Genomic DNA, 24,856 nt, shown 5'->3' with positions numbered 1-24,856 from the left:
CTTGGCCAGATCACTACTGCAGAGCATCGCACCCGTAGCTAAGATGGCTACTGCCGTACAGTCGCCTCGTAGAGGCTCAGGAGTCTGCGCCATGAGAGGAAGCTGTGGGAGGTTGAGCATCTTTGGTGCAGAATTACCTTGTCCGGATGATGGCGACGCGACAGCGGTGAGTGTCTGTTGAATCTTGGAGACGACGCTGCAACGAGGTGGCATTACCTTATCTCTCTTTCTCGTCCAATAGCCCGATCAGAAACTGCTGGACCTCATGTCTTCAGTCTGTGGCCCTTCCTACACCTTACCTTCCTCGGTCTGCTGTACATACGATCAGTTATCGACACTGTCTGATCGTCTTCAACAAGCTGCACCCCTCATCTCATCGTGTCCAGCGTGTATCAACAACTTCCGATCATTTTACTGTGACTTCACCTGCTCCCCTGATCAATCCACGTTCCTCAACGTTGCTTCGACTCAGAAGACCACGGAAGGGAAGGATGCGGTCAAGGAGGTGGAATACGAGGTCAGCTCCTCATTCAGAGAGGGCTTCTATGACAGTTGCAAAGACGTTCAATTTGGTGCTACCAACGGTTTCGCGATGGACCTGATAGGAGGAGGAGCAACGAACGCTAGTGCTTTCCTCAAGTATATGGGAGATCTCAGGCCTGGGTTAGGTTCACCATTCCAAATCAATTTCCCCGTCAACGACGATTCAGCATACAATCGACAACCCCTCAATTGCGCGGATGCCGGTGACATCAACGCACGGTGCGCTTGTGCTGATTGCCCATCTGTATGTCCTACATTACCCTACGTCGCTCCTCCCTCTGCCAACAAATGTCACGTTGGGTCAGTATCGTGTCTCACCTTTTCGCTCCTTATCATCTACTCTGTCGCCATCCTTTTTGGTATAGTCTTCTACTCCTGGAAACAAGCGCTTCGACATCGACAAAGAAGGTACGAGCGCGTCGCTCTGCTCGATCCACCTCATTCTCCCACGACGGTAAACGGGCAAACCAACGGTCTGGACGGACTCGTTGGTCGTGGAGGTGAAGACGCCGAGTCAGGTCCTAGTGGTTCTATCCATTTCAGACTGGGACGAGGTGCGAGCTTGTTGGATCCGATGGAACATTTACAACCGAAGCAAAACAAGATCAATGCAGCTTTACGGCGCTTCTTCTACCGCCTTGGTCTTTTCTGCGCTCGACGACCTATCGAGGTGTTCGCGATCACCGCGGTCATCGTCGCTCTTCTCAACATCGGATGGAAGTTCTTTGCCGTAGAGACTGATCCTGTCAGATTATGGGTTGCACCTTCAAGCGAATCAGCAATGCAAAAACACTTCTTCGACGATACATTTGGACCGTTCTATCGGAACGAACAGGTTTTCATCACGCAAACTGGCGGGACCCCGATCAACTACGACACGCTTGATTGGTGGCTCAAAGTGGAGTCAGAAATCAGCGAGCTCAGATCAGACAACGGGATAACCTTAGCGGATGTCTGTTTCGCTCCGGCTGGTAAAGGAACACCCTGCGTGGTCGAGTCTGTCTCAGCGTGGTTAGGTGATGACATGGAGGTCTGGGGTGAAAATTGGCAAGACAGGGTGACTGATTGCGCATCACGCCCAGGCGAATGTCTCCCGCCTTTCGGTCAACCTATCGATCCTAAGCTCATCTTGGGTGGTGCGAAAGGCGATTGGCTGAACGCGCAAGCTTTAGTCATTACCTGGGTTGTCAACAACTACAACGATGATCGAGTACGGCCCGCCGAGGAATGGGAGAGAGCATTGAACGGATACCTGTCTCGCCTGGATCGTCCAGGAGTGCAGATCAGTTACTCGACTGGAATTAGCTTGGAAGAAGAGCTCAATAAGAGCACGAACACCGACGTCAAGATCGTCGTTCTCTCATATCTCGTAATGTTTTTGTACGTCTCCCTCACGTTAGGTGGAGGTCTGCCGCCAAGCATAGTCTCTGCCTTCGCGTCTCGTCTATGGCGAGGAATCATTCGACTAGGTGTCTTGCTACACATCGTCAAATCACATCCCGTGGATCAATCGTCTACTTCGCCGAGCTTGTCAATCATTCCTACTCTCCTCTCGGTCAACTCAAAGTTCTCCCTGGGCCTATTCGGCATTGCTATCGTGCTCGTGGCAGTCTCATCGTCCGTTGGACTGTTCTCCCTACTCGGTGTCAAGGTTACCCTGATCATCGCCGAAGTCATTCCCTTCCTCGTCTTAGCTGTAGGAGTCGATAACGTCTTCCTTCTGGTTCATGAGCTCGACCGCCAAAACAGCCTGAATCCAGCGCAACAACCGGAAGACGATGATGAATCAGTGAACAGCGAAGGTAGACAACCAAGCACCAGCACATCTCTACCACCAGAGGAGAGAGTCGCACGGGCAGTTGCTAAGATGGGACCGTCTATCTTGCTCAGCTCCGTGACAGAGGTCGTGGCATTTGCACTAGGCGCCCTGGTGCCCATGCCTGCGGTTCGGAACTTTGCTATATACGCGGCGGGTAGTGTCTTCCTTGGTGCCGTCATGCAAGTCACGGTCTTTGTCAGCGCAATGACATTGGATCTGAAGCGTGCCGAGGTGAGCTCCTCATTACACCGTATTGCCGCTGTGACTGATTTTATCGACAGTCCATGCGCATCGACTGCTTCCCTTGCATCAGGCTCCGTCCACCAATCGGACTCTACGACAGTACCGTGCCTGCCGGGGAAAGTGTCGTTGCCAAATTCATGAGGAGGGCTTACGCCCCATTCCTACTACGCCATGAGGTCAAGCAACTGGTCTTGGTTGCCTTTGGGGGTCTGTTCCTGGTGGCAACGATCGGCATCCAGCACATCACCCTTGGACTTGGTAAGTAGCGGTCACTTCTTGTGAAGCAAAGTGCTAAATGGGCCAACTGTCACTAGATCAACGCCTCGCTCTTCCTTCTGAATCCTATCTTGTACCTTACTTCAACTCTCTGGACGCTTATCTTGACGTTGGACCGCCTGTCTACTTCGTCGCACAGAAAGCTGATGTCCCAAGTCGACATGGCCAACAACAACTGTGCGGACGTTTCACCACGTGCGAGGAACTTTCGGTCGCAAACTCGCTGGAAGCTGAACGCAAACGACCGGACAGCTCCTTCATTGCCTCTCCACCGGCTGCTTGGATCGACGATTTCCTGCAGTGGACCAATCCGACTTTCGAGAGTTGTTGTCGAGTCCGACGACGCGATCCAACGGTCTTCTGTTCAGCTCGAGATTCTGATCGACTCTGTCGACCATGTTTCGAAGGTCAAGAGTGGGACTCGACCATGTCGGGTCTACCTGAAGGTGGTGACTTTATGAGATACCTACAACAATGGTTGGTATCGCCTACGAATGAAGAATGCCCTCTGGGAGGTCAAGCTGCCTATTCTTCAGCGGTAAAGCTGGCTTCAGATAACACTACTGTCATTGCTTCTCATTTCCGAACCTATCACACGCCCTTGAAATCACAAACCGACTTTATCGATGCTCTGACCGCTGCGCAACGAATTTCGGCGGACATCACTCGTCGTACAGGAGTCAAGGTATTCGCTTACTCGTTGTTCTACGTTTTCTTCGATCAATACGAGCACATCACTTCCATCGCGATTGAGGTCTTGTCTTTGGCGTTGCTGGCGATCTTGGCGATCACCTCCCTATTGCTGGGATCATGGAGGACAGGAGCAACGGTGACGTTCGTTTGTGCTCTGGCCGTCACGAACGTGATGGGTCTGATGGGGTTCTGGGGTATATCCCTCAACGCAATCAGTCTGGTCAACTTGGTGATCAGTTTGGGTATAGCGGTGGAGTTCTGTAGTCATATTGCGAGAGCGTTCATGGGCGCCGGATCCGGACTGCCGGTTGATAAAATAGATGGGAGAAGGGAGATGGATGAGAGAGCTTGGACTGCGTTGGTTGACGTTGGGCCTTCAGTGAGTTTCAGCCCAATTGCTTGGCGTCTAATTAGTTGGCATGTATGAGCTGACTCTCTTTTCCTCTTTTAGGTGTTCTCCGGAATCACAATTACCAAACTTATCGGTATCTCCGTGTTGGCCCTCACTCGATCCAAGTTACTCGAAGTGTATTACTTCCGAATGTGGCTCTCTCTCATCCTCTCGGGAGCATTACATGGCTTAGTGCTCCTTCCCGTGTTATTGAGTTACACAGGTGGACAAGGATACAGTCTAGAAGACACAGATGAGGATTGGGTGACTAGTCAGATGAGAAGACCGTGAGCTGGGATTTCCCTTGATTACATATACCGCTCAGTACACGAGGCTGAATTTGGTCTTTTGGTCGCCGGCAATCTTGCAGGATGGACTATGAGTACGCTCCGTTCGCCGATACGGACTCACTCATGTCGGATGATTAGGCAATCCAGTATTCGGACGAGGTACAAGGCCGTTCGCATAAGGAGGGGAAAAAGGGTTAACTTCGCTACAATTGCTAACACTGTAAAATAGTAAACGACCGAAAGCGATTGCGATACAAATGCATATCATCATGTAGATGCTATGGTTCGAGTTGAAGTCAAATGAAGCCGCAGGTGCTGATCACCCAGAACTCATGTACATTGTTACAGTATCCTGCTATGCCATCCTTGATGCGATATCTCCCATATGATCCGAATGATGTCCTCCTCTATACAGCCAGTAGTCCCATACACCTATGATACAAATCTCGTATTCTCGATTCTCGACACCGCCGTTTGGTCGGGATCCTGTCTGAGCGTGTCCAAAGAGCGCTCGATGAGATCCCGATCCCGATCTCCTTGTTCTCCCCTCTCCGCCTCGCATGGAGGTATGGTCGTTGGTTTGCCCCTATCCATCAACCGTCGATATAACGCTTTGTTGCCCGTGAAAAAGAATGGAAAAGGCATGACGAAGACGCAAACTCCGAAGCAGAACCTGCGATGCAGCATAAGTCAAGTGATGTCCGTGGCGATGTCTATCGATCATCTTTGGTCGAGAAGCGATGTATGTGATGGAATGAGATAGGTTCGCTCACCAGATGACTGCGGCCCATCCGTTAGATAGGTGATCGTAGATCTGTCCTCCGACAACTGTTCCAAGGGCTGTTGAGATGGCTATAGGTGATCTGTCAGCTTCGAGAATGGATGTTTTGGGCTTGGGTTAGGATTTACGAACCAAATGCAATGTTCATGGCGGCAAATTGATCTAGAAGGAAACAGATCAGCTTATACCCCCCTCCATGTCCCGGCCCCGCATGAATGAATCACTGACGAATCTCGCTGATACCCTCCTGTGGTGCATCGCAATAGGTCAGCTAGCTCATCAAAGCCGATCACCTTCGAATCAAGGGAGCTGACAACCGAAGGTAGACTCACGATGTTTCTAGCGACCATGGTCACCTCCAAACCCGTCGGACCCATAGCGCAACTCAAGAAGAACTCTACAGGTCAGAGAGCGATTATAAGTGGAACAGTCCATTCAAGCAACAACGGTGGAGGGAAACCGTCACTCACCTGCAATGGCGAAGAAGACGACGAAGCCAGGTAGACTCTTTCGCAGGATCATGAGTGGGAGCCATGGTAGGCCCATGATTATTGTCGGCAGAATGATGTATTCGGCTCCCCATTTATCGGCCATGGCGCCGACAACAGGTCCGGATATGAAGGTGGGGATGGCAGCGGCGACTGTGTCATTTAGAAAGATTTACTGTGGATTAGTTGCAATCCATCGCGAACGCCTCGACTCGGAGCAGCGAATTGGGTGAATTGGCTGAAGCAGTGAGAACGAAAGGAAGAACGCACGGTAGACCAGTCCCACGAAATCGGAGTCCTTTTTCCATACACTCTGTACTCGTAATGTCAAGCTGCACGTCGAACACATGAGAAAAGCACATGTCAGCATACCACCCCTGTTGCTTCACGCCAAGTGGGACTCACGAAGGCTCCAGAGCCCCGAGATTGAGACCGTACATCAAAGTGACCAGGAAAGCCGTCATCCCTCTAGACGAAGTGAACAGCGCGACCAGGACTCCCCATGGTGACAGCTCCTTTACGGTCTTCTTCTCCTCGGCAGGATCTGCCAATCCCACAACGGTATCTGAACTTCCGTCTCTTGTTCTAGAAGATACGTCGCCAGGATCGTCCGGCAGATTTCGCTCTCGCTGTCTTGATCGTTTCTCCTCGTCTTCTATACGCTCGTGTGAGACGGCAAGCTTCTGGGCATGTTTTGTCTCCCATTGTCGAAGTTCTTTCTGCTCCAAGACGAAGAGTCGTAAGATGAGATCGACGGCACAGACAATGATACAGAAGATGAAGGGTGATTTCCAGCCAAGACTAGAATACAGTGCTCCGCCAATAGGTGGCGCCTGGTCATCGGGAAAAACGATGGTAAGGTTAGCAGACTCCAGTCAGGCAAAAGTCATGCCACAAGATGCACTCACAATAGTCGTACCAATGGAAACTCCAGAGTATGCAAAGCCTATCTGTCTGCCCACGTTCTTCTCCGGCACGTTCTCACATCTGATTATTGATTTATACGCTCTTGTCAATGGTCATGCAATATACTTGGCGATCAAAAACACTCACATCAAAGCGAACCCGACTGTATCACGCATCAGCTATCATACGGCGCAACTCATGTTCGTAGATGAGATAAACTTACCAGACCAGACGATAGTACTCGCTGCGCCTTGCAAGAAACGAGCGAGGACCATGACCCAGTACGGCTTTGCCAGCATGAACAGGACAAGTGCTCCTTCCAAGACCAAGATGGCTGCGATGAGGGGATCGCGTCGGTAAGGATATTTGTGGAAGAACCAAGCTACAGGAAGAGTGCCTGTTCACGAGACACATCTGTTAATCCTGGTGACACAGATAGGATGTGGAGAGAAAGGACGTACAGAACAGAATCCCACAGGAGTAGGCGAAGAGTAACCAGGACGTCAAAGCGGAGACATTGGTGTAGTTCAGAGCTTGTAATCGGTACGGTAAGACAGGGACCACGATGGTCTGCGAGGTCATCGGATAGGATCGGCAGTCAGCAATTGAGCTGTTGATGCGATCATACGTCTATATATGCAAGAAGACGACGCTCACATAGGTCAGAACATCCGTTGTAGCTCCCAGAGTCACAACACTGGTGATGAACCAACTAGAGCTCCGCCACTGCGCCATAAAGTGGGCATGTCAGCGATACCTTCTCCGCAGACCATCCACCGCAACGTCTTCCATGGTCTGAAGAAAGCAAAGTCTCCGAGCTGAGACTAACCTTGCTTCCCCATGGCGGTTTGTCCTTCCGGCTTGACTTCGTATGTAATTTGGGTCGATCTGAGACTGCCCCTCTCTCAACGTTCGTTCTATCAACATTGGAAACGGACTCCCGTCGTTCTTCTTCCGAGCCTGCGCCTGCTGTTGGACCCTCTGCTTCTTGTTCGAGGGCCGAAGCGTGTATCTCGACTGCCCCTGCGGCAGCTTGCATCGATTATGGACAATCTCCCAAATATCGATATCTATGCTAGGGGGTACGGTCTCGTCCAAACTTATTGCTGAGATTCGATGCAGAAATCCTAGGTGAATGTCCGTCTTGATGACTGAGACCGGATTTAGTCAAGGCGGATGCTCCGTCCTACTCTTACTATTCCTGTGGACTGACTGACTGACTGACGAGCCGATCGTCTGCGATATGCCCTTGTAGTTCTCCTTCGTCTCTTCCCCAGGATCCTTTCCGAGTCCGACTTTTATACACAAGGGTGGAATGACCTGCCTTCGTCCTTTTTGAATGTCCGTCGCGTTTCGTATGTACAGTGCACGATGCCCGATGCGATGCCAATGATGATAACAGATGAAAACGAGGATACTCTTGTCAAGGCGAGATGTGTTCAGATGTGAGACGTGATACGATGCGATCTATCAAAATTCGATCCGCTAGATCTACGGCGCGTGATGATCCTCGGTCGATCAGTCTACATTTACAAGTCAACTTACAGTAATCAGTCAGCTTGGCGATGCGATATATGCGATAAGTACTAGTGAGACCCTATCGCAAGAGGATGGAATGATTGCCCCCACATGCTCCCCTTCCTCCCCCCACTTGGACCCACATGCTTGATCCTCTCTGCTCTCTCTCCGTTTCTGGCTGACTGTCACTCACTCCGATCGAAACGGATCATCGAGTTCAGTTTTAGGCAGGAAGGTGGACTTGGCCGATAATTACCTGGACGCCAGGTCCTCGGCGCTTAGTTAGCTTCTGCTTCTTTGATGGCTCTAACATCTTGACTCGCATCACATTCCTCCTGGCCACACGACACGTTGCGCTGCTCGTCACAATCTAATCCTCACCTTCGAGTAGATCTCTGACCACTCTCCGTCATCGTGCTTGGATGTACACCCCCTTGCTGATCTACCGGACGTCCATGCCACCTGGGGGAGATGTCGTCGCAGTGTAAATTGCACCATGTGGCGACTTCCGAAATAACGAGTCTTTGGATCCGGGCACATATCAAATGTCCAATCGCATGCATCTTGCAATACTATACTATCCTACTTGATCATCATACTTTACCTTAATTCACTTTAGTCACTCGAGCGGCCGATCCAGCCGTGCCTACTCTCCTCGCGGATCAGAACCGTAAATCGTTCTTCCTCCCCATCCTTTTCTTTCCGAGTCACGGCTTGGAAGATATGTCAAAGCGGTTGCGCGCTTAGATTGCATTTCCAAACTGGTCCTCGTCATCTTCTGACTCTGTAACGTTCACGACTCTCAACTGACTCCCTCTCCTCTCCCCACCCGTTCCAACCGGATACGTGAGCGATCCGGCGCTTGCCCTTCTGATGGAGGGATCAAAGGACATTGGTCGTGCTGCTTTCGGTGTGCTTTGTCCACTTGAAAGAGGAGAGTCTCCCCCTGACCCTGATTTGACAATAGAGGGCTGCGCAGAACCTCCAAGAGGCGCGGAACCACGTCTAGTCAAACCGCCTGCAATCTGTCTGGCTCCAGTGGGGGACGAGACGCTTCGAGGAGTAAGACCACTAGCGCCGAGTCCCACACTGGGGCTGGAGAAGGGGAGATATTCAGTGCTTCGTCGACCAGTCCTAGGATTCACTAAAGTGACAGTTCCGGAAGGTGAAGAACCACGCTGCTGGAACTCGAGGGGAGGGATCGAAGGAGGCGTAGTGGGCGTGATGGGTCGGGGGGATTCAGTCCTTCGAATGTCGAAGGGCGAAGTGGGCGCAAAAGTATGTGCGTGAGAACGGAGTTGAGCGTGCGGTGAGATAGATCGGAAAGCAGGCTTGTTGTCCAATTCTTGCTGCAGCTGATTCCAGTCAAGGCCCTCGTGTTGCGCTGCAGCAGCTGGAGTGGGCTCCATGGCGGGATATGCAGTGCTTAGCGAGTTGACAGCAGGAGTGGTAGGTGCAGTAGGAGGCATGATCACAACCGAAGGAAGAAGGGGTTCCTGCCCGTCATGCAAAGGGGAGCCAGTGTCGAGGGCCGAATCATTCAGGGTCACAAGAGGTGGAGCAGCCATAATAGCATCCTCGGCGTTGAAAAGTGCTCGAGGCTCGTAACCTTGACTACCACGAGCAGCGGAAGGGACCGGGAAGGACACACCACCGTAAGCAGATGCATCGGCTTCTTCTTGGTTGCTGTGTTCGGGCGAAACCGCAGAAATGTCTTGAGCATGTTGCCCATGCGAGGGATCAGAATGCCTTGACTCGTCGAGTTTACCGAGGCCAAAGTCGATCTCCTCCCAATTCTGGGGTTGTTTCGCCGGTCCATCCAGCCTGATCGGTTGTCTTGCGACTTGAACCATCTCTCTTTCGGCTGTGGGATTACCGTGTCCCTCATCCGAGTTCGACCTACTGCTCAATCGGCTGACTATCCTCGCCAATCCGCCAGTGAAGTCTGAGACCAAGTTCCCATCCTTCTCGTTCGCATCTCGGCCGAAGGGGAATTGAGTCTTGGTGCGACGTTTGTTGAAGTACTGGTGCAGCGGACTGGAGAATCCACCTTCGTCCTCTTGAGAGGAGAAGGAGAAGTGTCGAGCCATACGACGCTTCTTGATAAGTCGGACCCGGCGACGAATCAAATACACCACGATGGGTGTTAGAAGGATAAGCACCACGATCACAGGAATGACGATACTGATGATGTGTTTAGTCGGGTGACCTGGTGAACCCGACATGTTGTCCGCAGCGGTAGCGGTGGTACCCGTGCTGATATTGTTGTTGTTCTTGTTCACACCACTGTTAGAACCGGAATTGGTAGGCGTGTAGGCAGCCAGCATGTTGCTGTTCCAGCTCGACTTCCAAGACCAAGATGATCCGGTAGGGTCACGCATGTCAAGATAGTACACATCCGATCGAGGACTGCCGGACGTGGAAAGACCGAAAGCCGTGATCATTACACCTTGGTCGGTCATAACTGATGTGTGGTACGATGCCGCCGATGAAGCTGGGGGCTGCAGGTTGGAGGGAGTACTCCATGCCCATGAGGTAGTGTTGAGGAAAGCTAGGAGTGCAGTAGGAGTGTCGGCACCGCTACTATTAGTCACCGAACCACCGTGCATGACCCTGCATGATGATCCATCAGTTTCTACATTTTCACGGCAGCCACAAGGTGGACCACAGGAAACTTACAGCAAGTCGAGTTGAGGATGAGCGACCAGCGATGCACCAATCCTGCCCTGCGGCACATCTCCTGACGTGGTCTGCGAACTCCAACCTTTTGTACCATCCCAGATTCCAACAGTTTCAAGCCCAACAAGGTCACCAGATGATGACTGTCCACCTGCAAGATAAATCTTTCCAGTGGCATCGACCGCCAAGCTGAAATCGGACACTGCCTGAGTCGATCCGGTCAGAGAAGCGGGAAGGTTTCTGGAAGAGACTAGAGCAGACGGAGAGATCGGTAAAGAAAGGATATCGGAGGCGGGGTAGGAGTAGGTTGAGGTGGCTAAAAGGGTGGGTTGTCAGTGTCGTATCGCAAAGGCGACTATCCAATCCTCGGAGGTTCGCTTTAGCACTCACCACAAGCGTATGTGTCCGCAATTCCTCCTACCACCATGACTTCCCCATTGGTCGAGTTGTTATCGACCCAAGCCATCCCTGTGCCTCTTCGCCTCACAAAATTATTAGGGCTGCTGGTGATCCATCCATCCCCAGACGTCAAGTCAAGAGTGTGGGTGGTTCCATCTGTCCCACATGATGATGTCATTCCTCCCATCACGATGAGTGAGTCGGATTTCGGGGTGACCACCATGGATCCGAAAGCGTGGGGAGGAAGTCCGGTCGAGGAGCCTGTGCTGAAGGAAGGGTTGCTTGTGTTGAGCTGGAGATCACGAGACATCAGCACGAGTTCCTTGCTTGTATCTGCCCCTGCTCACTCACGGGCAAGACCAAGACTTCATTGGTGATTTCGGTATGAGACGAGATCACCTCTCCTCCAACGACATACATTGCCTGCTTTGACTTGACATAGACAGCTTGATGACCCCATCGCGCAGCGGGAGTCACAGCCAAGGCCGAGGGCAGGGCTGCCAAGCCAGCGACGGTGGCGACGGCGGCGGTATTGGACCTCTTCGAGGTCATCGTGCCGCTTGACTTTGGTGCTTGTAGGCGAGTGAGATTAGAGAGTGTGTGTTTTGGTAAATGACCTCGTCGAGAGGTTGTTAGCTTGAGGAGGGGTGAGGATTAGCTGGCCTGCAGCGATATCTACGGTGAGTAAAGAGGATACTGAATGAGGATGGGAGTGAGAGAGATGAGAGTGAGAGAATACGTTATGATGGTGAGTAAGATCAACGTCGAGATGAGAGTAGTGAGAAATTGTCACGATCCTACCGATGCCTGCCAGTACACTCTCTCGCCACGAGTCGCTTTCCGACTCGCCCCGTAGCCTGTGCATTGAACAGCTGTGCTTGTGACTTGATTCCCTCCCAGAACCGCGAGAGCATCATCAGTGGGCCATTCGACTCGCCATCTCAACTGATGAACCATGTCATGTCGATGCTACGATTTTGGTACATGAGATTCTCAGGGTGATGGGATGATCAGAGATGGCTTGAACGGTGGAAGAGGATTTGGACTTGATCCACCCTTTTCACGATTACCTTAAATGAGTTACTCGGTTTGATCTAGGTTATCTATCTTTTGCCACCCGTGATCGACCAGAGATGCCACACTGCTATAATCCCGACGGAGATAAGATTTCAAAGTGGAGTGTCTCCTGCAAAAGTTCCAGTCCACTTGTAATTGTGTATTTTGAATTGTACGCTGCTGTGAACGGTCTTCATATCAACTCGCATCTCTCTCACAGCTCGAGTCGATCGCAAGCATCAAAAGCACAAGAACAGTCATAGACTCACGTGCATTCCTTCACAGACACCCCTGCAATCACCCGCAGTGCTTTCGCCCCATTGTCGCTTATTATCCCCAGCCTATAACCAACATGTCCGAAGTCAAATCCGAAGTCAAACCTGAAGTCGAGGCTACCCCTATGGAGGTCGATCCTACGCCGGCTGCTGGATCTTCTGACTCAAAGCCTGTCGCCACTTCCTCTGAGTCGTCAGACTCCGAGACTGCTGCTACTTCTTTCGAGCTTGGTCCTGCGCCCAAGCTGGAGGGCAAAGACGACAAGGAAGTCGAAGAGCTCTTAGCAAAGTCAGCTAAGCAAGGTATGTCATTCCTCCATAGCTTCGGCAGCTCGATGCTGATGCCTTTGGCCACTCCAGTCTACTTTTACTTCTCCGACTCGAACCTCCCAGTCGACAAATACTTCTTCTCCCTCACATGTTGCAACGCCGAAGGCTGGGTCCCAATCAAAACCATCCTTACCTTCAAGCGAATGAGAGAATTCCAACCCTTCGGTGTTCCCTTTGTCACCTACGCCTTGCAGAAGGCTATCCAGGAGGAGGGAAATGACCCCATGGTCGCTGTTAGCAAGGATGGAGAGAACGTTAGGAGACAAAGACCTTTGGAACCTAACGCGACTGCTTGGTCTAGGTCTGCTTATGTCGTGAGTGATCTGGACCAATAGCTCTTGTAAGCATCATAAAGCTGATAGATATATTGGATCTGCAGAAAGGATTCGGAGAGGAGGAGTCAGAACTGAACACACAACTGAAAATCGAAGAGTACTTTGATCAGTTCGGCAAGATCAATGCTGTTCGACTCAGGCGAGGGGATCTTGAGGGCAAGGGTCCCGCTGGGAAGGGGAAGGGGAAGTTCAAGGTCAGTTCCTGCCTAGGGGGTCGTGGTGGGCGAATTCATGCTGACATGTGACTCGATAGGGATCCGTCTTTGTTGAATTCGCCTACGAGGCCGATTTGAATAAATTCCTCGAGCAGGAGACCGTTCCTCAATTTTCCCCTGACGGACCAGAGATGGTCAAGATGTCCAAGTGAGTTCAAAATACCGATGGCTCGTGTTGCCAGAGCTGTACTAATTAAGTGATTCATAGAGATGCTTATGTCAAGATGAAAGCTAAGGAGAAGGGAATTCCTGAAGGCGAGATTCACAAGGGACGTCAATCCAAGACAGAGGGTGCGACGGCGAAGAAATTCAATGCCTTCAGGGAGATGGAGAAGGCGAAGAAGGGACAGTTGCCTGCTTTGGCGAAAATTCCGGATGAGGTGGCCATTGTCGGAAGCAGACCTGAAGTTAACGGAGCGAGCGGAAAATACTCGAACGATAAGAAGCGAGGTAGAGAAGACGATGATGAGGAGCGAAAAGGCAAGGGTTCTCGAACTCAAGAACCTGAACCTCTCATCATCGAGTACAAGGGTGTCAACCTCGAATGCGACCGACACACCGGCAAAATCGTCGACCCCTCTAAACTTGTCTTCGAGAATGAATCGGCGATCAAATTTATCAACCACGGTGAGAATCCGGATTGGAAGGACCTGAAGGCACAGGTCGGCGAGGTCTTAGGAAGCGCTCCTTTCCTCGCCTATCCCCCTGGCGCCGCCTTCGGTACCATCGCCAAGTCAGATTCTTCCGCATTCACAGATGAGGACTTGGAGAAATTCAGGGCTGCGAAGATGCAATTCGGTGGAGCAGAGGTCGAGTGGGCTCGTATGGATGGTGAGTTTTGCCGCGTTTCATCTACGCAGTCTGAACATGAGCTAATGGACGGCTCATTGCAGAGCAAGAACAACGCAACTTCTGGCACACTCGAGCGAACTTCCAAGGCAAGCTGGCTGCGGATAAGCTGAACGAGGCCGATGAAAAGAAGTCACGAGGTCACGGTGGTGGTGGTCGGGGTGGTGGAAGAGGTCGAGGTGGAAGAGGAGGTCGAGGCGGCAGAGGAGGTCGAGGTGGCAACAGGGGTGGACGGGGCGGGAACAGGAACGCTGAGAGGGCAGAGAGGGGTGGTGACAAGTCAGCCAATCCCGCTAGTTCGTTGCCTCCATCTCTCAAGACCGGTAATTAGTAAGGTCGGTTTCAGCGTGAATCTGATGCGACATTGAGGATGAGGAGGGAGTTCTGGTTTTCTGCTTTCATATATGGTTTTCATGTGCATACTTCGACCGTCACGTGTAACGACATGCATTCTCTGTTTGGCATACAGAACAAAGCCTGGGGCCAAGGCTTTCATTCAGTGAAGGTGGTGGTGAAAGCAGGGTAAGGCGAAAAAAGGAATCATATGCTGCGTTTGGGAGTCGAACCCACCTCCTCCTCGTAGGGCTAGCTCCGCATAAGCCCAGGAAGAGTTACCACTATCGTAGCTGCGAATCACCTTGTGTTGGTCGATCGTGTACGATGCCTTGATGCAGGGTCGACTGCCTCCGTGCTGTAAGTCGTTGACCGGCCATGACGGCGTAGGACGAGATGAAACAGGGGTCTTGTCGTTTAGCTTGTTGTTCTTTCCTCTTTGACTCCGAACACGAGAGACGATATAACATACACGATGCAGATCTTCTTCTAAATCCGAAGCGACAATGGTGCGCTGAAACTGGCGAAGTGCCGATCTGCATACCGCTGCTCCATCATCTCGTCACAAGTCCACGTTCCCCTTCCTCGTCCACCACACCAGGCTATACCTATCCTTTCTGAATTTCACATCTGTATAACATGAGCGCTCACTCTACCGCTCAAGGGCTATTTTTCTCTCCTCCTCGAGAATCAGCATATAAAGCACAGGATTCGACAGAACAGGGGATGTATCCTCAAGTTTGGGGATGGGGTTATGATCGGCCCAAGAGGGGGTTCTGGGACAAGGTGACGGGTGGCGGTCCGAGTGTCGAATGGGATGATAGTTATGGATATGTGGATAGACGTCGATACAGCGTGAGTCGCATACTTCGGTCTCTAACGCCACAACAAAGGCTGATTGTCTGGTCTTCAATCATCCACACTTATGAACCTGTTTCTCACGCAGCCACCACAACGGTACAGACCGCCCAGGCAAACTACCCCAATATACGGTAAACCGATTCCTCAGCTCTCCGATCCAGCGATAGACGACCCGACCACACCACTGCCTCTCCCCCCGCTCGTTCCACACCGCGTCAAGCCCCTGCCGAGTAATTTCCAGTATCTCGATGGCTCTACTCGGAGAAAACTGTTGAGGGAGCAGGAAAAAGAGGCCAAGATGTGGGAGAAGATGAACAAGGAGCAGATGAAGTTGCTCGAGAAGAGTATGAAGATCAAGGAGAAGGAGGAGAGGAAGAAGAGGAAAGAAGAGGAGAGGGCGAGAAAGTAAGTCCATATAACATTGCTATCGCAATAATCCGTACATTACCGATCTACTGCGGTGGGTAGCCCACTGATATCAGAAATGTCAGGGCCAAGGAGAAGCAGATCCTTTGGAAACTTCGACATCCTCAAAACCTCTTACCGCAACTCTCCCCGGACGAAGCGTTCAGACCGACTCGCAAACCCTCAGAAAACGCCACACCCAAACCCGCTACACAATTGCAGTCACAAGCAGAAGCTGCTGGAGAGCCGATGTCATTCATGCTTCTCCCAACTCTCGAAGAGATGGGAGTGAGAAGACCGTTCGATGCGCCAGGTCTTCCTGCAGCTTTGGGAGGTGCTGGGACTTGGCCAATGATGAGTAGGACGATGTCACATGTGAGTTTCACTGGTGGCAGGAACAGTGCATATCAATTTCGGTGTCCTGGACATTTATGTATGTTCCGAAGCATTTGCTGATGCTCTGGCAGGCTCTGGTGGACATGACAAGGGAAGAGAGAGTGCATTCTATCCAGAGGGGTATCTTGCAGAAGTGAGTCCACCTCCGTTTCGAGATCATAAGCGACTAAGATAACAAATAATCCTGACTTGCGGCGAATGCTGACCATCCATCTATCTTGCAGCCCTAATTGGTGAGATTTACCTCGCTCTGAGTAATTGTATTATTTCGGGAGGACGAGGACACTTGCGGAATGACACATGTGGCTACAGGTATGGTTCAGAAAGGAAGAGGTTTCGACTTTGGCTACTACGAGGGTGCTTCGCCCTCAGGGACTGGTTCTTCAATCTGTCATGAAGATGTGGCAGAGACATAGAGGTATGTATATACACGGGGTCGTTTGGTGTTTGGACATGTGAGAAAAGATGGATGACGACAGGCTGGCAGAGTCCAGTCCGGGCTGGAGTGGTTCGAAGCCAAGGTCCGTTGTCGATGGTATGTCCACTTCACTTCTGTCTATGCTGAAGGCGGTCGCGGAGGCGGAGTAGCTGGGCGGGGCCGTGGTGGTAGCGGTGGCGGAGGCGGAGAAGGTGTTGGGGATGAAGCTGGGGGAGGTGTGGTTGATCGTGCGTGATCTATACCCAGCAACCTCTCAGCACCACTTGGATCGTACCTGAGTGGAACGCCCCTCGCACTTGATCCCTCTCTGCTGCCGTCTGCCTCACTCTCATCGACTAGATACAAATGGGTGAGAGCGCGCGATGCCAAAGCTCGAATTGTCTCGCTCGCCAATTTCGGATTCCCACTGCTCATGTGTGGTCCTCCCTCCTCGGCCAATTTCGAATCCAGATCTCTGATGAGTTTCATCGCGCCCCTTTGATCTGCGACGGAGACGAACACCTTGATCGGAGGAGGCGGAGGGACAAGAATTCGACTATCCGTCTTTGGTCGTTGTTCATCCAGTCTATCGAGCAATCCGTATGATTTCTTCAAGATTATTTCTGCGGTCGAATGTCTTTCACCCAAAGGAATATACGTCATGACCAAGACTTCTATGGCGGGATAATCTTTCAGGCTGATGAATACCGGAGGGTCGGTTTGGAAGGTTGGATTATATCCTCCCAGATCAAGATACCTGATGAAATCGCTCGTCTTGTGAATCGCTATATTATCTTTTCCTTCCCCGAATTGCAATTTCTCCCCGATGAACTGAAGCGCCAACATGAAGTTCATCGCAGTGAAAGCGGAACTGTCCGGCGTCATCGAATGTTCATCCCAATGATATTGTCTGAGTGGTTGGAAGGTGACTTCGGCCGGGCACAGTCTCTGCAAGGCATGTCGCAGATGAATGTTCTGCCACGTACTGGGGATCTGGTCTCGAATGTTTGCCGGGATCTCCAGCTGTCTAGGTCGTCTCCTGACGAAGACTTTACGAGCGATACTCATCCCCGGGTTGTCTCGGAGGGTTTCTTGATTGATTCCTAAAACTGTCCAACCGGGTCTGAAGATCAGACGACGTCTCGTGAACTGCTCCCCATCAATCATGTTATTAGGCGTAGGGTACAGTTGTCCGGTCAATTCCTTCCAGAATGCTCTCAAGGCAGATTGTGATTCCTGTACTCTCATGGTCCAATCATGCTCCGGTTGTTTATATCTGTTCTGGGGTCCACCAGGAAGGAAGACGGTGAGATCTAATCGGAATGTCTCGCCTTCTTTCGAGGCGAGCACACGCATCGTAAGACCCGCGAGATCCACTCCCACGAAGATCCTTTGAGCCATCATCAACGATCCGAAATACTCCATCCACGCTAACATCTGGGAGATGGCTGCTGTCTTGGGGTCCGTGGTGGTCGGTATCGGTTCGTCTGTTATTCCCATTCGTTTGGTCGGGACCTGACATCTGTAGGTATCGCAAAACCACCCAAGGGCGAGCTTGTAAGGGACCTTGTCTTGCGGAACATTCAGGGCTATTTTGTTGATGAATTCTGTGATGCTGGGTCGTTTACCATCAAGTTTCTTGGCGGCCTTTTTCCTCGCTGCCAAAGCTGCAGCAAGATGATGTACGTCCTCCTGTTTGAATCTCCAGCCGAATTCCAAGGCCATCCTCTTCGCGATAGCAGGTACTGGCCCGAGATCTTCATCCCATTCGTCTCGCAGCGCCTCTTCCCAAAGCTCATCTCCTCTCTGAGCCCTACCAATCTGTTCAGCCTCCTCCATCTTCTCCAGAAGAGAGTCCTTCAAAACATTTTTGGACCGGAGGGCCGACGCTGACCAATTCTTTCGATCGCCCTTGATCGTCTTGCTCCCCTCCCACCATTGCTTCGGCGGTTTTGGAGGTCGATTTTGATACGGCTTATCACTGTCGTCTCGTAGCCCGACAAAATCACCCCATTTCTGCATCTGTTTCGTCACCGGTGACCCGGTTCTTCCAACCTCATCGACGTATTTCAAATCTTTCCTCGGCGAGGCCGGAAGTTGATCGGTGACCTGATCTCGTTTTCTTAATGCACTGGCCACAGGTCTTGCCGTTCGATGATCCGGAATAGGGGAAAGTGGGGGCGGGACCGGCGGTTGAAGCCAAGCAATAGGTTCTGCCTTCTTCTTCTTCTCTCGCTTCTTCTTTTTCTCTCCCTCCTTGTTCTTTCGATCTTTCTCCCTCTCCCTCTCTCCCCTACTTTTCCCATCTCTACTTCTGCTTCCGTCTTTGTCCCTGCTTCTAAACGGTTCCCCATGTCCGCGGTCCCCACTCTCAGCCTCAACTTCTCTCTCCCTCCCTCTGCTGCTTCTACGATTCCCCCTTTCGGCACCACCACCATGTCTAGCACTATGACTGCCGTCTTCGACTCTCAGACTCGATCCCTTTTCAGGTGACGTATCGCGTCTATAAGTCGTCCTTGACCGCTTGCCTTTCCTGCCACCTGACAGGAGAGCATATGCCAATATTATGATGACAACGACGAGAACGATCGCCTGAACAGATCTGGGATTGTGGACAGTCCTCGTTCTTACAATCGACATATTGGATCATGCTATTTCTCAGCCGACGGTGTAGACAGTCTGGTAGCGCACTGCGAAGAGCCGATCTACCCATCAGAATAAAGAGCGAGCATTATATGTGGGCGTCAAGTCTCAATGGAGAGCGCATCTCGCTTGAGCATACAATGGAGGGTAAGAGGGTTTACGATCACCCGGGAGATGTTCCTTTGACGCTCGTTCGAAAGCTAACAAACCTTTGGTCATCTCAAAGGATGTCTGCTGTTCCGCGGTACAAGTGCACTGTACGTCGGGGGATCTGGAAGCCATCAGTGTTTGCCACTCTCGCGTGACTGCTACCTTCGTGACCCTTCACGACTTGCTTCCCAGACCACGGTATAGGCTACATCGTTCGTTGTACTACGTGATCCGGTTAGATACCTCCACCTCGCCTTCTTGGTGTCGCAGATGACCTCGACCCCGCTCCAATACCCGCACTTCGGGGTGTATGTGCCACACCCAGTCCTCCTATCCTTGGTGTCTTCGAGACAGCCTCCTGTCGTATCTTCTCCGCCTTAGACCGTTCCAAGCTGCGTCACGACGTAGCGTCAGGAAAGTACTCCGATCGATCACAAAGTAACTCACTCTTCCCGCTGCCTTGCCATCTCAGCTTCCATCTCAGTCTTCTTGCTGAAGTCGCGGTTCGCTCGAGCTCTTGCTAGAGCATCAAAGTTCTTCTCCCGAATCGAGAAGAAAACACTTCCAAGGTCGGCTGTGATGAGGTCAGTGGAAGACGTTCCTCCTATGAAGCGTTGAGCAGACCTACCAAGCCAATAAGGATCAACGGAAGTGACACACATCATGTATTCTGAAAGCCAGTCAGTTTCAAGCTATACATATGTAAGGTGCGTCTCACGTTTAGAGGTCAAAACAACTACAATGCAACGTCAGGGTCCTGACCAAATCAATAGTAAAGCGGCACTCACGCTCGTGATAAACAACATAGTCGGGCATGTCTGCGATGACATTAGCTTTTGATAGACATTCTAAGAGCGATCGTGACGAAGTGCTTACAACCCAGACCATACAACGCTGAGGTAGGATGCAGGACGCAGGGTAACTGGATAACAAATCAGCGAGGTACCGAGTGATATGACGGATATGCTCACCCCTGTTCGAATGTTCATGTACTCTCCGATACCCTTGACTCTCGCAGCTTGGTGGAAGTACCCAGCAGTAATACATTTTCTAACAGGGAGAGCTCAGCTTTGGCAATGAGCCTCTGCAGGGTCAGGTTGCTCACCTCACGATGTCCCAGTCAGTGCCGACCGACAAGATCTCCATTTTCTGCGTCTTCATAATATCCTCCAGCTGACCTCTGACTTCCCGAGCTTTCCGCATGATTTTTGGGTGTAGGAAGTGCTTCATGCACCAAGAATCACTATAGCTGTTCGACGGTGTCAGTTTGATCGCATTCAGCTTAAGAGGTTTGATCCAACTTACCCATTGCTTTTCCATTGAGTGTACACATGTAAGAGGGTAAGATGATCACTCTCCGGCACAAAAAACTTCTCTCTCGCGGCATCGCTTTCTTCCGCTCGTTGGGGTGGGCGATAGAAGACGGAGGGAACAGACAACATGGAGACAATCGTGAGCATTTCGGCTGCACACTTGTAGTGCGTTGCGACAATAAGCATTTTGGCCAGTGAAGGTTCCATGGGAAACTCGGACATCTTTCGTCCGTCCGGTGTTAGATCTCCAACGTTGTCTAAGGCTCCAAGAACCCAGAGTTGGTACATCGAATTGAGTATGTTTTCCTATATCTTTTTTGTCAATTTCTCGTCCATCAAGTGGCAGACCATAAGCTAACCTGAGGAGGTGGATCCATGAAGTCAAACTCGAGCAGGTCCTTCACCCCAAGCGTCTTGAGTGTCAGTACGGTGTTCGCCAGATTTGTTCGCTGGATCTCCGGTATATTGCTTGGGAATAGCTCGTTGAGATATGCCATCTCTGTAAACAGTCGGTAGCAGAAACTGTGACACACGTGAACATCAGCTTATCTGCAATGCATACGATAGTAGCGACTTACCCCGGTCCCGTTCGCCCAGCACGACCTGTCCTTTGCCCGCAGTTGGCCTGACTGATGGGCGTGATTTGCAGCGCGTCCATACCCACTTTGGGGTTGTATACTTTGAGCTTCGAGTATCCCGCGTCCACCACGTAGAGGATACCGTCGACTGAGATAATGGTCAGCTGATTCTTGGTTGCCAATGAGAATGAAGAACTAACCGGTGAGAGAGGTCTCAGCGATATTTGTAGCTACGACCACTTTGCGTCGACCGTCGGGTGCCGGTTGAAATATCTTTGCCTGCAAATCCGCGGGCATCTGGGAGTAGATAGGAAGCACCAACAAAGGTGGAGGATCATCCAATTGAGACAGCCGTTCTAAGGTGATGATATAGTAAGCAACAAGCAAATAGTCATATAAGTGGAGCTTACCTTCTATGACTTGACAGGTACACTCGATATCCTCCTGACCCGTCATGAAAACCAAGATATCACCCTGAGGACTGGAAAGATGTATCTGCAAGACTTGCTTGATGGCACTATCGACATAATCCTCGCACGGTGATTTAGAATGGAAGATCTCGACAGGAAAGGTTCGTCCGGGAATGGTGAAGGTGGCGGCGTTACCGAAGAATTTGGAGAACTGAGAATCCGTCAGTCAGTCGGCGAAACATCAAACGTATAAACTGAAGATCGCACACACCTTATCAGCGTTCATGGTAGCAGATGTGACAATAAGTCTCAAATCTCGTCGACGGGTGAGGACTACGTCGTTGTCAGCAGAGGCATCCAGGATTTTTCGGTTCGCACATAGCTCACTTTTCCGTAACAGTCCCATCAAGATATCGGTACTCAGAGATCTCTCGTGCGCTTCGTCCAGAATGATTACGCTATACTTGTCGAGGTCGCCTTCATTCAAGGACTCTCTTAGTAAGACGCCGTCCGTCATGACTGCAAATGACGTCAGTTCGCTTCAGCTCGTCATACGCTGAAGTGAGACTTACACTTGATTTTTGTGTCCTTCGACGTGCAGTCTTCAAAACGAATAGCATACCCGACAGTCTCACCTAGACCACATTCAATCTCCTCACTAACACGCTTAGCGACCGACATCGCAGCCACACGACGAGGTTGTGTGCACCCAATGATACCATTCTGGCAATAGCCATCTTCGTATAGGAATTGACCCAATTGAGTTGTCTTTCCGGAACCAGTCTCACCAACTACGACGAGCACTAGGAGGCAATAATGACTTAGATTTGCTTAGCAGACTGCCAGCAGACATACCTTGATTGTCTCGAATCATGCTCATGAGTTCCTCCCTCACGGCAAAGGCGGGAAGATACTCCCTTTGCTGCTTCAGCGTTCGTGTTCTAGCGAAGTTCGATTGACCTTCGTTTTTGGTCATATGAGAAGCGAACTGAGAATCGACTTTGTAGTTCGTCTCGTCGACAGCCTTCTGCCCCTCTGAGATATCGTGAGCACATCTGAATGAGATTGGTTTCCACGAGGGTGACTTACCTGAACCCAGGTCTGGTTCGTCTTTTACACCCATGAGGTTTCCAAGCGTGGTGCCGGCCATCGATGCCGCCTTGGCCGCAGCCTACGCCCTGTGTCAGCTCTGCATTCCGTGCACTGATCGATTTGATGGATAGTTTACCTTCTCCCTCTCCTGCCGTTCTCTCCTCTCTCGTACCAAAGCACTACCTTTCTTCGAGAATATGGCCATATCGCTGGTTCCGTCTTTAACCGGGTTGATTGGCTCGAGTTGCTTGGTGTACGCTATCGTACCGTCCAAGAAGGGTGGTTTGAGATCATGGACCAGAACATGCACTTTAGAATCAGAGTCATCCTCGAAATCGGCATCCACTCCTCCTTTCTGCATGACACCAGAGGTCTCCATTCGATTAGTCTCCCATAGTTCGTTATCGGCATTCTACGTCGACTGTCAGTCACGATCGCGATAATCTGATCAGGCGACACTCACAAATTGGGCCTGACGAGCCGTTTGGCGTTTAACCGCTTTGGCCTGAAGTTCTTCTTCTTTCTCCTTCTCTAAGCTCTCCCACTGAGAGAAAGGGTTATGTTCGTCGTCGGGCGCCTGATGCGGTCTGATCAGCATCACTCGGTGAAATCATATTTGACTTTGCGGACATACCACAGCGCCCTCATCGTCGGTACTGTACCAATCACGATCCAATCTTACTTGTTCCTCTTCCCATTCTCTTGCATCCAGCTCAACGCCCTCTCCATCTGGTGATTGGTGTCTCTCCGACCGAGGAGTTTGATCCCAAGTCTGAGCCCGTCTAGAGCTTTCACCACCTTTCCCCCATCCCACAGAGCCATTCGACCTACGTGGCGTCTCATCCCATCCTCTGTTCGGTACACGCATACTGCCGCCATCCATATCTCTTTCGGACCTGGTTGTGCGTGGAGTCGGTGCAGCTCCCCAAGTATTGCCACCATTCCTGCGATCTCCTCCGTCACCCTGCCTTCTATCATCTCGCCGGTACGCATTACCACTTCTGTCACCACCGCGATCCCGTGAGTCTCTATAACTGTTCCGGTCATCGTTGTTTGATCCACGATTGAGTCGAGACTGGAAGTCGCCGAGCCCTTGATGGCGAGAGCTGCCGTCGTTATCTGCTGTGCTGGCAACAATCGACGTCGATGGTTTGTTACGCTCCCTTCGATATGCCTCTAGTCTCGACCGCGCTTCATCCGATAGACCTGGACCACGACTAGGGGTGTCGTCCGGTCTAACCCTCGCATTGTCTCGGCGAATGGGAATTGAAGGGACTGATGTCTCATCAGATCGAGTCCATCTGCAAGCCAGCTTGCTCACCTTTGAAAACCCCGCCAGCAGAGGAAGGACCATCTTCGTCTTCGTCCACTTCTCGCTTGGTTCTCTTGTTTGGTGGTTCGCTTTTCCCGGCACTTGCTGCCGCTGCCGCTCTCTTTTCTGCCGCGAGTCTGTCTAGTCCTAGGAGAGAAGGTCGAGCAGCTGCCGGAGCTCGGAATGTCGGAGCCTTGTCCGCAATTCGGATCAGTCATAAGGGTCTTGGAATGTATAGACCCCACTCACATCGCCCCCAGCTCGTCTTAGTCCACCCTTCCTTGTGGGCTCGGGAGCAAGTGTATCAGAGTCATCGTGCTCCATGCCCTCGATCTTGTCGTCGCCTCCACCCACAGGTCTTCCGCCCAACATTCTGGGAGGCGAGTGGTTGGATCCTCTTCTCTGTCCATTGCCGTTGGCATGCGAGGTCATCGAGGTGTGTGCAAGTATACGAGAGTGTAGAGAGAGCATGGGTTCTTCGGGAAACTTGCCGAATAGTGAACATGCTATAAATCACAGACGAGACTTGAGTCATTGCACTGAGAATCAGGTCACGGAGCTCGGTTGCTCACCTTTCAAGAAGGCTTCACCTGATCTGTTGCCCTTAGCGATCTCTACCACCCGCTTTCCCAAGATGTCATTGGGGTTCACTTGGTTCATCAACCGCGATAACTAGTCAAAATGAGCAGAGTGAGTACAGTATCGTGAGCGCCCGCCGAGGGCAAGTAAAACACTCACCTCAATGGCGATTTGATGAATGAACGCCTGCTCTTCATCGTCTTGCTGTCCTCTGGTTGGTGAAGTCGCCGCCATGACGAACCAATCGCAGACTTTTCTCTGGTGCGACAGGTATGGATGA

At 51.3% G+C, this 24,856-nt stretch overlaps 7 protein-coding genes across 7 annotated transcripts; 3 read left to right on the top strand and 4 right to left on the bottom strand.

Moving 5' to 3' along the window:
* Nucleotides 1-43: 43 nt before the first annotated feature.
* IAR55_004934 (uncharacterized protein) lies at nt 44-4,393 on the top strand (the record flags this gene model as incomplete). Its single annotated transcript, XM_066948028.1, has 6 exons — nt 44-166; nt 242-2,593; nt 2,644-2,863; nt 2,920-3,953; nt 4,026-4,252; nt 4,336-4,393. 6 exons carry the CDS (start codon nt 44-46, stop codon nt 4,391-4,393), a joined length of 4,014 nt encoding a protein of 1,337 aa, XP_066801487.1.
* A 294-nt stretch (nt 4,394-4,687) lies between these two features.
* On the bottom strand, nt 4,688-7,469 carry IAR55_004933 (uncharacterized protein; the record flags this gene model as incomplete). The annotated part of the gene is made up of 14 exons (XM_066948027.1): nt 4,688-4,928; nt 5,029-5,107; nt 5,169-5,198; nt 5,265-5,283; nt 5,369-5,433; nt 5,507-5,677; nt 5,795-5,856; nt 5,930-6,357; nt 6,433-6,511; nt 6,578-6,593; nt 6,654-6,827; nt 6,892-7,000; nt 7,088-7,156; nt 7,260-7,469. 14 exons carry the CDS (start codon nt 7,467-7,469, stop codon nt 4,688-4,690), a joined length of 1,752 nt encoding a protein of 583 aa, XP_066801486.1.
* Nucleotides 7,470-8,691: 1,222 nt separating this feature from the next.
* On the bottom strand, nt 8,692-11,578 carry IAR55_004932 (uncharacterized protein; the record flags this gene model as incomplete). Its single annotated transcript, XM_066948026.1, has 4 exons — nt 8,692-10,561; nt 10,628-10,943; nt 11,018-11,318; nt 11,378-11,578. The coding sequence occupies 4 exons, from the start codon at nt 11,576-11,578 to the stop codon at nt 8,692-8,694; spliced, it is 2,688 nt and encodes an 895-aa protein (XP_066801485.1).
* Nucleotides 11,579-12,434: 856 nt separating this feature from the next.
* IAR55_004931 (uncharacterized protein) lies at nt 12,435-14,417 on the top strand (the record flags this gene model as incomplete). The annotated part of the gene is made up of 6 exons (XM_066948025.1): nt 12,435-12,660; nt 12,718-13,001; nt 13,067-13,216; nt 13,276-13,385; nt 13,446-14,068; nt 14,131-14,417. The coding sequence occupies 6 exons, from the start codon at nt 12,435-12,437 to the stop codon at nt 14,415-14,417; spliced, it is 1,680 nt and encodes a 559-aa protein (XP_066801484.1).
* Nucleotides 14,418-15,058: 641 nt separating this feature from the next.
* Nucleotides 15,059-16,218, top strand: IAR55_004930 (uncharacterized protein; the record flags this gene model as incomplete). The annotated part of the gene is made up of 4 exons (XM_066948024.1): nt 15,059-15,274; nt 15,366-15,685; nt 15,763-16,060; nt 16,153-16,218. The coding sequence occupies 4 exons, from the start codon at nt 15,059-15,061 to the stop codon at nt 16,216-16,218; spliced, it is 900 nt and encodes a 299-aa protein (XP_066801483.1).
* Nucleotides 16,219-16,637: 419 nt separating this feature from the next.
* On the bottom strand, nt 16,638-19,139 carry IAR55_004929 (uncharacterized protein; the record flags this gene model as incomplete). The annotated part of the gene is made up of 1 exon (XM_066948023.1): nt 16,638-19,139. The coding sequence occupies one exon, from the start codon at nt 19,137-19,139 to the stop codon at nt 16,638-16,640; it is 2,502 nt and encodes an 833-aa protein (XP_066801482.1).
* Nucleotides 19,140-19,527: 388 nt separating this feature from the next.
* IAR55_004928 (uncharacterized protein) lies at nt 19,528-24,810 on the bottom strand (the record flags this gene model as incomplete). Its single annotated transcript, XM_066948022.1, has 24 exons — nt 19,528-19,684; nt 19,740-19,866; nt 19,921-19,962; nt 20,081-20,110; nt 20,169-20,214; nt 20,264-20,342; nt 20,398-20,541; nt 20,598-20,911; nt 20,965-21,127; nt 21,184-21,331; nt 21,384-21,539; nt 21,594-21,804; nt 21,865-21,926; nt 21,981-22,112; nt 22,166-22,396; nt 22,449-22,628; nt 22,683-22,764; nt 22,822-23,097; nt 23,149-23,262; nt 23,320-23,960; nt 24,007-24,190; nt 24,247-24,503; nt 24,570-24,669; nt 24,736-24,810. 24 exons carry the CDS (start codon nt 24,808-24,810, stop codon nt 19,528-19,530), a joined length of 3,951 nt encoding a protein of 1,316 aa, XP_066801481.1.
* Between the last annotated feature and the right edge of the window lie 46 nt (nt 24,811-24,856).

This window comes from Kwoniella newhampshirensis, chromosome 9 (assembly GCF_039105145.1).
Source record: "Kwoniella newhampshirensis strain CBS 13917 chromosome 9, whole genome shotgun sequence".
NCBI lineage: Eukaryota > Fungi > Basidiomycota > Tremellomycetes > Tremellales > Cryptococcaceae > Kwoniella > Kwoniella newhampshirensis.
This window is presented reverse-complemented; position numbering and strand designations above follow the sequence as displayed.